The sequence below is a fragment of the Oncorhynchus masou genome, chromosome 33 (genome assembly GCF_036934945.1).
Source record: "Oncorhynchus masou masou isolate Uvic2021 chromosome 33, UVic_Omas_1.1, whole genome shotgun sequence".
Taxonomy (NCBI): domain Eukaryota; kingdom Metazoa; phylum Chordata; class Actinopteri; order Salmoniformes; family Salmonidae; genus Oncorhynchus; species Oncorhynchus masou.
In genome coordinates, this window is record NC_088244.1 from 8,751,567 (window position 1) to 8,763,336 (window position 11,770).

Sequence of the window (11,770 nt, forward strand, 5' to 3'; positions counted from 1 at the left end):
GTTATTCTGTCAGAACCGCATGTCCAGATATTATTCACCCATAACAGGTACTAACTCAAACCCCCTCAGGCATTCTCCTCCCTCACTGTCCTCCCTCCACCATACTGTTACACTGTATCAGTAGACTGCATTCTCTCCCTCCACCATACTGTTACACTGTATCAGTAGACTGCATTATCTCCCTCCACCATACTGTATCAGTAGACTACATTCTCTCCCTCCACCATACTGTTACACTGTATCAGTAGACTACATTCTCTCCCTCCACCATACTGTATCAGTAGACTACATTCTCTCCCTCCACCATACTGTTACACTGTATCAGTAGACTGCATTATCTCCCTCCACCATACTGTATCAGTAGACTACATTCTCTCCCTCCACCACACTGTATCAGTAGACTACATTATCTCCCTCCACCATACTGTTGCACTGTATCAGTAGACTGCATTATCTCCCTCCACCACACTGTTACACTGTATCAGTAGACTGCATTATCTCCCTCCACCACACTGTTACACTGTATCAGTAGACTACATTATCTCCCTCCACCATACTGTTACACTGTATCAGTAGACTGCATTATCTCCCTCCACCATACTGTATCAGTAGACTACATTCTCTCACTCCACCACACTGTTACACTGTATCAGTAGACTACATTATCTCCCTCCACCATACTGTTACACTGTATCAGTAGACTACATTCTCTCCCTCCACCATACTGTGTCAGTAGACTACATTCTCTCCCTCCACCATACTGTTACAGTAGACTACATTCTCTCACTCCACCATACTGTATCAGTAGACTACATGATCTCCCTCCACCATACTGTTACACTGTATCAGTAGACTACATTCTCTCCCTCCACCACACTGCATCAGTAGACTACATTATCTCCCTCCACCATACTGTTACACTGTATCAGTAGACTACATTCTCTCCCTCCACCATACTGTTACACTGTATCAGTAGACTGCATTATCTCCCTCCACCATACTGTATCAGTAGACTACATTCTCTCACTCCACCACACTGTTACACTGTATCAGTAGACTACATGATCTCCCTCCACCATACTGTTACACTGTATCAGTAGACTACATTCTCTCCCTCCACCATACTGTGTCAGTAGACTACATTCTCTCACTCCACCATACTGTATCAGTAGACTACATTCTCTCACTCCACCATACTGTATCAGTAGACTACATTCTCTCCCTCCACCATACTGTATCAGTAGACTACATTCTCTCCCTCCACCATACTGTATCAGTAGACTACATTATCTCCCTCCACCATACTGTATCAGTAGACTACATTATCTCCCTCCACCATACTGTTACACTGTATCAGTAGACTACATTCTCTCCCTCCACCATACTGTGTCAGTAGACTACATTCTCTCACTCCACCATACTGTATCAGTAGACTACATTCTCTCCCTCCACCATACTGTGTCAGTAGACTACATTCTCTCACTCCACCATACTGTATCAGTAGACTACATTCTCTCACTCCACCATACTGTATCAGTAGACTACATGATCTCCCTCCACCATACTGTATCAGTAGACTACATTCTCTCCCTCCACCATACTGTTACAGTAGACTACATTCTCTCCCTCCACCATACTGTTACACTGTATCAGTAGACTACATTCTCTCCCTCCACCATACTGTTACAGTAGACTACATTATCTCCCTCCACCATACTGTTACAGTAGACTACATTATCTCCCTCCACCATACTGTATCAGTAGACTACATTATCTCCATCCACCATACTGTATCAGTAGACTACATTATCTCCCTCCACCATACTGTTACACTGTATCAGTAGACTACATTATCTCCCTCCACCATACTGTTACACTGTATCAGTAGACTACATTCTCTCCCTCCACCATACTGTATCAGTAGACTACATTCTCTCCCTCCACCACACTGTTACACTGTATCAGTAGACTACATTCTCTCCCTCCACCATACTGTATCAGTAGACTACATTCTCTCCCTCCACCACACTGTTACACTGTATCAGTAGACTACATTCTCTCCCTCCACCACACTGTTACACTGTATCAGTAGACTACATTATCTCCCTCCACCATACTGTTACACTGTATCAGTAGACTACATGATCTCACTCCACCATACTGTATCAGTAGACTACATGATCTCCCTCCACCATACTGTATCAGTAGACTACATTCTCTCCCTCCAAAACACTGTTACACTGTATCAGTAGACTACATTCTCTCCCTCCACCACACTGTTACACTGTATCAGTAGACTACATTCTCTCCCTCCACCACACTGTATCAGTAGACTACATTCTCTCCCTCCACCACACTGTTACACTGTATCAGTAGACTACATTCTCTCCCTCCACCATACTGTATCAGTAGACTACATTCTCTCACTCCACCATACTGTATCAGTAGACTACATTCTCTCCCTCCACCACACTGTATCAGTAGACTACATTCTCTCCCTCCACCACACTGTATCAGTAGACTACATTCTCTCCCTCCACCATACTGTTACAGTAGACTACATTATCTCCCTCCACCATACTGTTACAGTAGACTACATGATCTCCCTCCACCATACTGTTACACTGTATCAGTAGACTACATTATCTCCCTCCACCATACTGCATCAGTAGACTACATTATCTCCCTCCACCACACTGTATCAGTAGACTACATTCTCTCCCTCCACCATACTGTATCAGTAGACTACATGATCTCCCTCCACCACACTCCATCAGTAGACTACATTCTCTCCCTCCACCACACTGCATCAGTAGACTACATTATCTCCCTCCACCATACTGTTACACTGTATCAGTAGACTACATTATCTCCCTCCACCATACTGTTACACTGTATCAGTAGACTACATTATCTCCCCCCACCATATGGTTACACTGTATCAGTAGACTACATTATCTCCCTCCAAAACACTGCATCAGTAGACTACATTCTCTCCCTCCACCATACTGTATCAGTAGACTACATTATCTCCCTCCACCATAATGTTACACTATCAGTAGACTACATTCTCTCCCTCCACCATACTGTTACACTATCAGTAGACTACATTATCTCCCTCCACCATACTGTTACACTGTATCAGTAGACTACATTCTCTCCCTCCACCACACTGCATCAGTAGACTACATTCTCTCCCTCCACCACACTGCATCAGTAGACTACATTATCTCCCTCCACCATACTGTTACACTGTATCAGTAGACTACATTATCTCCCTCCACCATACTGTTACACTGTATCAGTAGACTACATTATCTCCCCCCACCATATGGTTACACTGTATCAGTAGACTACATTATCTCCCTCCAAAACACTGCATCAGTAGACTACATTCTCTCCCTCCACCATACTGTATCAGTAGACTACATTATCTCCCTCCACCATACTGTTACACTATCAGTAGACTACATTCTCTCCCTCCACCATACTGTTACACTATCAGTAGACTACATTATCTCCCTCCACCATACTGTTACACTGTATCAGTAGACTACATTCTCTCCCTCCACCACACTGTATCAGTAGACTACATTCTCTCACACAATTTGTTTCGAAATGATGATCTTTGGCACTCTGTCTACTCTCCAACTTCCTTCACCACTGAGGTCAGAGAGAAGGGGGATTCCACCTATCATTCCTTAAAATGTGCTGTTCCCGCCATTCACTTTAATTCACTTTAACCTCCTTCACCACTGAGGTCAGACAGAGACCCAACCGTTGACTCAAGGGGGATTCCACCTGTCACTCAGTCTTCCTAACTTAACCTGCTATTAACTTTCAACCTCTCTTTCAGTCGTTCTTCTCAGGTCATTTCTCTAACAAATCAGGACCGAATATGTTATAAAGCAGGAATGGGATGAGGAGCGGTCAGGGAGAACTGAATGAACATGTTTGTTAGGTAGGACAGCAGTAAGTCATCCTGTGATGTAACAGGGTGTGGCCTCCCCTAAGCAGCTGGCTGGTTCTCTTTCTAACGCCACAATAAAACCAGGTAATAGGCCACACCTACTCTATACATCGTACAGCTGCCAACGGATCTGTGTGTTTTAGAGACAGAGCACACCCTACGTGTTTCAGGGGGAAAACACGACAGAGAGAGAGCATCCCCTATGTGTTTCAGGGGGAAAACACGACAGAGAAAGAGCATACCCTACGTGTTTCAGGGGGAAAACACGACAGAGAGAGAGCATACCCTACGTGTTTCAGGGGGAAAACACGACAGAGAAAGAAGTGTGTTGGTTAGGTTTGTAATGAAACATGAGCGAAATGGGTAAACAAGAGGGCATTTCTTTCTGGAAAATATAGGGTACATTTTAATAGGTTCCCCTGTGGTGTGGGGATGTTCCAGGTCCTCACCAGTCGTGAAAAAAAGTACCCAAAAGTCATACCTGAGTGAAAGGAAAGATTGCTTATTAGAAAATGACTCAGGTAAAAGTGAAAGTCACCCAGTGAAATACTACTTCAGTAAAAGTCTAAAATTATTTGGTTTTAAATATACTTAAGTATCAAAAGTATAAATAATTTCACATTCCTTATATTAGGCAAACTAGACGGCACGATTTTCTTGTTTTTCTCCTTCCATTTACAGATATCCAGGGGCACACGCAAACATCATTTACAAACGAAGCAGTTGTTTAGTGAGTCTGCCAGATTAAAGGCAGTAGGAATGACCTAGGATGTTTTCTTGATAAGTGTGTAAATTAGACCATTTCCTATCCTGCTGAGATTTCAAAATGTAACAAATACTTTTGGGGGTCAGGGAAAATGTATGGAGTAAAAAGTACAATATTTTATTCAGGAATGTAGTGAAGTAAAAGTTGTCAAAAATATAAACAGTAAAGTACAGATACCACAAAAACTACTTAAGTACTTTAAAGTAATTTTTACTGAAGTACTTTATACCCCTGGTGCTCACTGAGGGATGTGTGTTTGTTCTCTTCATTACACATAGAAACCACATCAGACAATTTCAAATCTGAGCAAAAGTGTTATGTGCATTCCTGTGTAGAGTATGGAATGATAAGATACATCAATATACTGTTTATCTGTGTTATGGGGTGTGTGTATGTGTGTGTGCTCGGTCTGAGGCATGCACATGATCCAATAGTATGGCATGGCAAGAACGCCAAACATTGAACCGGTAACGTTAGTTAGGAAGTGTGTGTATTGACATAGCACACACAGGGAGGACACAACATTTGTCTGGAGGCCCAATTCCAATACCACAAGGAGAACAGAAACCAAACTACTTGACTGAATCTGCTTGATTGAAAACACAATTCCAGTCAATATATATAGGCCATTCACGTCTTCCATTCAGAGCAACATTCAATATCCGATGACAGAAACAACATTCAAATTTGCTAAGGTGCTCAGGTGGTTGGGCATGTGTTTCATCAGAATAACAGACAGACTGTTTACACAGAGGTCCTGTACGTGATGAGTTACTGTTCCCGTTAAAAGCTTCCAGTGGTTCAAGGCGTTGAGTCTGGTGTTTCTGGGTGTGGTGGTGGCATATGAGCTGTCAGTAACCAAGTCATCTGCCTGTTTCAACTGTTAAAATTAAAAATCAATTTCAGCTCTGCAACAGCAGAAAGACAACCCAATCGGATGGCCCCTCCACACACACACACACAACGTACCCAATCAGATGCCAGTTTCTATAGGACCCATCCCTTTCGAGACTGTTTCAACATCCCCTCCTCATTCCAATCCACACCCCATCATGTGTCAGCCCACACAAAGGAAGAGCTGACCTTAACAGTGTCCTTCTCACATCCCAGAACACACCCACCTACCAGGAACAGGACAACAACTCAGCTGACCTGAGAGAACACTGCTTTCCTCTGAAGGCTGCTGGCTCAGAACAGAGGAAGACGTGGAAAGCAACCAGGGGAAAACAAAGGTTGATCAATAAAGCTCAAGCCTATACTTCATTCCCCCTTGAAAGACTTCGATCCCAGCCAACGGAGCTCACTTCGAGTCAGCTGAAAACTCAATAAGGCTGATCAATGCCTAACTGACCAGAGGCAACCATCTCACGCCGTCTTATCGCCTGTCTTTCTCCTTGGCTGATCTGGAGCCAACCGCATCACGTCTCGAGAGAGATCAGTCACATAAAAAAAAAAGAACAGTCTCAGGTCCAAGAGCTGACAAACCAGCCTGAGACCAGAAGTCAGGCGTGAAATACAGTACACAGATCAGTCAAACTGACGCGACACACAACGGGTGCTAATGTGCAGAATCAACAGTTAAACAGTCTAAACTATCCAGGTACCAACGACCTCTAGAACTGATGCTTCATACAACAACCCACATTGAGCTAAATGACCCATGACCCTTCCCTACCCCCATGCACACATCTTTCACTCGTGACTCACCCATCCTCCTTGGCTCTGGATCCAGGGCTGGATGTGGTTGTCCAGATAGACGGTCATCCAGTCTGTGATCCTTCCCACCAAGGGGTTCATCTCCTTGTCCACACATTCTACACAGAGGGCTCCTCCGAAAGCAAACAGGCCCACCACCCGTCCCCAGTTGACACCGTCCCGGAACACCTCGTCCATCACGTTCTCAAAGCTCTGATAGGCTGTGGACGGCGTGATGTGTAGCTGGGAGGACAGGTCACTGAAAGCTCTGGCATAACGCAGCTCAAACTCGTTGGCAGAGTCCCGCAATGCCTCTTTCACTGCGTCCAGGCCCGCTGTCCGCCGAGGGGAGGAGGGGGGCGACTGCCGTGGTGGAGGAGTACCGGGACTCGTCCCGTTGACGTATGTCATGACTGCCGCACCCCCTTCCACCTGTCCTCCCTCAGTCCGATTCTGGGCTTCTGTGAGCTCCATGTGGTTGAAGGGGTAGTCCCTCTGTGATAGTTTATAGGTAATATAGTATACCACCAGTTCTCTGTTGTTGTAAGTCATCATTCCTTGTCTTGTCTTTCTTCTTTGCCCCAGGCTCTCGGGTTTACCTGCTCGTGACACACCTCTTTGGATCAGTCCTCTGTGTTTAATCCAATCTGTGTCATTCTGGGTATGCAGAAAATAGACGTCTTGAAGACAAAAAAAACAAGGCTGGTGCAGTGGCTCAGGCCCTGTGGTAAGAGAACAAAGATCTTAAATGAGCATAATTCATCACAATAAGCATAGGTGGGTTGGGGGAGGAGGGGCGCTGGAGGGGAACTATAGTGGGCAAAATTAGATCGACAGGTGGGGTCAAAGTGCATCGCATTAATTGGAGATTAAACAGATGGCAATGGTTGTCGTTACCTGCCTGCCCCCACAAACAACCTTCCTTTGGCCTGTGGCTTCAGAACAGTCATGACAGGGAAAGGTGCTCTGACAACCAACAGACTAAAACAGCAGGTTGTTTGTGACAGAGGTTAAATATATGATCAGCATTTATTTACCAGTTAGCTTGAGTCAGAACACATTTGCATTTATAATTGCCAGTATATATATATATATATATATATATATATATACGATAATTGTTGACCTAATGTTACTTAACACGTAATCAGAAAAATTAACAATGTATTAAATGTCATTTTCCCAAGTAACCCCCAAAATGAAGAATAAATTGATATTTCTTCATAAAACACAAGTGATGCCTTAAATCCCTTTGTGCGTCAGTGTGGACAGGAGGGGACCCCTGTTGTTCTAACAACTTCACAAGAACCGCACGTGGGAGAAACGACGCGCACATATTCCAGATCTTCAGTTGTACCCACCGAACCTGACCTTTCCTTATAGTGACATTTAAGACTATGGTATAGAGAGTTACCTGGGACTCGCGACTTGACAAGTGGGAACAATCCCAAAAATGATGACATCGAAAATGGCACTAGAAAGTGGGTAGCTACTTTGTTGCCTTTGCTGAATAAAGCATATGTTTACAGTAGCCACAGCTAACCAGCACGTGTCGCTAGCCACTAGGGCTACACGGAATTCCATGGAACAATCTAGCCCGTCCATATCATTGAAGGCAAGTAATACTGAAAGATTGACTGGTTTAAATACAGCTCCCAACTTGATCAAAACACATAGCTACAGTAATTCGTTTTAGTGATGTTTCAAAGTGGCCATTTTTCGTTTAGGCAATTCTAGTTACAGAATAATGCGGAGTCTAAGAATTTCACATTAAAATGTATGCCAAACCCCATAAACAATGATCGCAAAGTTACACCACAACTATGCAGCATAAATCGTCATTCTGTTACCAAAATGCATCTGCACTGTTTAAATCAAATAAATTCGTTTTTGTAAAAAAATATCAGTGAAAACTGTTATCTTTGAGTATAGAGAGTTGTGGAAACAAGTTGTATGGAGACTCAGCATACATGTATTACCATGGAATTGCATAGCAATGTATTGATAAACAAGCCAGCTAACTACATATTTAACATATAATTATATTGTCACGTAAAAACAATCATAATTGTCTACAATTGACATGTTCTTACCTATTCAACCGCAACACTCTTAGCGAGTGGCTTTAATCCTATTTTCTGAAAACGTATCAGTCCTGCTGTCAAAATCCGAGGAGAGAAGTGAAATGTACTATTGCCAAAGATAGTGGAAAAATAAAGATAGTTCACTCAAGCCGTTTACCATTGGAAATAAAATGCTTCGTTCCGGTCTGCTTAACGGGGAGGTTCTCCAATAAACAATGCAGCTCGGTCTGGTTTGCTTAGTTCTTTGACTGACTGTAATGTAACCAGAAAAAAATGAGGAAGTAGTGTGTCGCGCTTCCTCTTCCGGCTACAGCTACGTGATGCGCGTGTCTCCTCTTACCGTCTCTGCTACGTGAGGCGCGTGTATTGGGTATGCGGCGTTGGAGACAACTCGGAAATTGGTCGATTCTGATACTTTCCACAACGAGTTATCCCGATTTGAATGTGGGACAATATATCCACAGGAAAGTATAACAACTTCTCAAGGCGCTAGTAGCTTGTTCATATTTCTATCACCTGAAGCATGCGCAGAACCATGAAAACATGCGTCTCGTGCATGCATTTATCGCGTGTGCATGCTTCAGGTTGATTCAAATCTGAAATCACTAACATAGCTTTGAAAAGTTAATGTAATGATATTTTCCTGTGGATATTGTCTCACATTCCTCACACAACAACATTACCAATCAAAAGTTTGGACACACCTACTCATTCAAGGGTTTTTCATTATATTTTCTACATTGTAGAATAATAGTGAAGACAAAACATTGAAATAACACATATGGAATCATGTAGAAACCAAAAAAAGTGTACAAAATAATAATTTAGGTCATCTGATGCACCACTCCATCACTCTCCTTGGTCAAATAGCCCTTATACAGCCTGGAGGTGTGTTGGGTCATTGTCCAGTTGAAAAACAAATGATTGTCCCACTAAGCCCAAACCTGATGGGATGGTATATCCCTGCAGAATGCTGTGGTAGCCATGCTGGTTAAGTGTGCCTGGAATTCGAAATAAATCATTGACAGTGTCACCAACAAAGCACTCTCACACCTCCATGCGTAAGTGTGGGACCTACACATGCAAAGTTCACCTACTTTGCGTCTCACAAAGACATGGTGGTTGGAACCAAAAATCTCAAATTTGGATCCTCAGACCAAATTTCCAGCAGTCTAATATCCATTGTTCGTGTTTCTTGGCCCAAGCATGTCTCTTCTTCTTATTGGTGTCCTTTATTCGTGGTTTCTTTGCAGCAAATCGACCATGAAGGCTGGATTCAAACAGTGTCATCTGTTGAGATGTATCTGTTACTAGAAATCTGTAAAGCATTTATTTGGGCTGCAATTTCTGAGGCTGGTAACTCTAATGAACTTATCCTCTGCAGCAGAGGTAACTATGGGTCTTCCTTTCCTGTGGCGGTCCTCATGAGAGCCAGTTTCATCATAGCGCTCGATGGTTTTTGAGACTACACTTGAAGAAACTTTCAGTGTTCTTGAAATGTTCCATATTGACTGACCTTCATGTCTTAAAAGTAATGGACTGTTGTTTCTCTTTGCTTATTTGAGCTGTTCTTGCCATAATTTGGACTGGTATTTTACCAAATAGGGCTATCTTCTGTATACCAACCCTACCTTGTCAAAAGAACGGATTGGCTCAAATGCATTAAGAAGGAATCAAGTTAACACTCACCTGTTAATTGAAATGCATTCCAGGTGACGACCTCATGAAGCTGGTTGAGAGAATGCCAAGTGTGCAAAGCTGTCATCAATGCAAAGGGTGGCTACTTTTTATAATCTAAAATATATATTTATTTAATACTTAGTTTACTACATTTCCAACATAGGCAGAAAAGTCATGCCCCGAGTTTCCCACTTGGGAGGTACCAGAACCAACCAATAGGAAGCTCGACATCTATGCAAATAACTTACTTTGAGTTAAAATTTGAGGTCCCGAGTTTGAGATGACGTGAATGCAATATAAGGCTGCTTTTACACAAATTACCCAATGTATATTTCTTCCGCTAATTGGTCTTAATCACCAATCAATCACAGTTCCTTTCGGAGCTGATCTGGTTAGTAAAAAAAAAAAAAGATCAGAATTGAGCTGTCAGTGTAAACGCACCCTAAAATCCACCGGAATATGGCTCGTTGGATATCAACTGTTTTGCGCAATCGTCACTTGCTAGAGAAACACATTTAGGTACACATTACAATTTCAACCAAAAAAAAAAAAAAGGTACAGTCGTTTGTTAAATTGGCGTATTGAAAACGTAACTAAATCATTCCCCCAAGTAGTTATAATCGTAAATTATTCTGGGTTTGTTATTTGGCTACTGAAACTAGTCTCAATTCATTTTCTTCGCATAAAACCTAGGACAGGGAATGTAGCTAGTTTGTTTGGCTCGTTTAAATTTAACATATCTTTCCTCTGAAGTTTGCAAGCTAACATCTTTCCCATTCCGATTTGGTAAAAATCGGTGGATGTGCTTCTTTAGCTAACGTTGTCATACAGCTCGTAGAAACTGAACATTAAACCTGATTAAACTACGTTAAATCGATATGAAAACACTTACTTGAAATGGTTGGCACATAGTCCACAACGAAATCCAAACATCAGCAGACAGGATCATAATTCGGCGTTTCTGCTGGAGCAAAAAGTCGGAGCGCTGACTGGGATAGCTAGCTAATCTGGCTCATTTTAGCCATAAAAAAAAGAAATTGCCATTACTTGCTAGCTGTTCCGCCCACTGACATTGAATGGCGCTTTCTTCATCCAACTAAATGTGTGTACATCTACACGCCTGCAATGTTGGCGACGTTATTAGCCAACTACATTAAGAGTAATTTAATTTAGCAGCCTAACAAGAGAGTCAAAACCATCTTCTTAGACCTCATTTTAGTTCGCAAAAAAAAAATATAATATATATATATATATATTCAGATGACTTTGATAAACGTTGTCGGTTTTCTTCGGGAAGTAAATTCAACACAGTACAGCTTTACCAGAACGTAAAAATATATATTTATATATCTATCTCAATCTGTACAACCCAAAACAAAGGGATGTTTCACATCTCCATGGTAACCTTTGTTAATCCCCCAACAAAAGACTCCCGTTCTAACGTTTGAGGTTCACAGCGCCACGCAGTGGTCAACTTTAGAAACGCATTTGTCAAAAGGCCACACCAGTAGTTGCTACCATTACAGCGATGGCAGTATTGAACTTTCCAGTGACCCAACAAAAGCAGTTCCGCTA

At 42.4% G+C, this 11,770-nt stretch overlaps 1 protein-coding gene across 1 annotated transcript in view; it reads right to left on the reverse strand.

The window, feature by feature from the left end:
- The window catches only part of LOC135527777 (bcl-2-like protein 1), a 29,586-nt gene extending 19,290 nt beyond the window's left edge, over positions 1 to 10,296 (reverse strand). The window contains exons 1-2 of the mRNA XM_064956333.1: positions 10,205 to 10,296; positions 6,444 to 7,153 (exon numbers count right to left, since the gene is read on the reverse strand). Of these exons, the coding sequence (XP_064812405.1) occupies positions 6,444 to 7,153; positions 10,205 to 10,280 (786 nt within the window). The 5' untranslated portion in view covers positions 10,281 to 10,296. The remainder of the gene's footprint in view (positions 1 to 6,443; positions 7,154 to 10,204) is intronic.
- Positions 10,297 to 11,770: the final 1,474 nt, after the last annotated feature.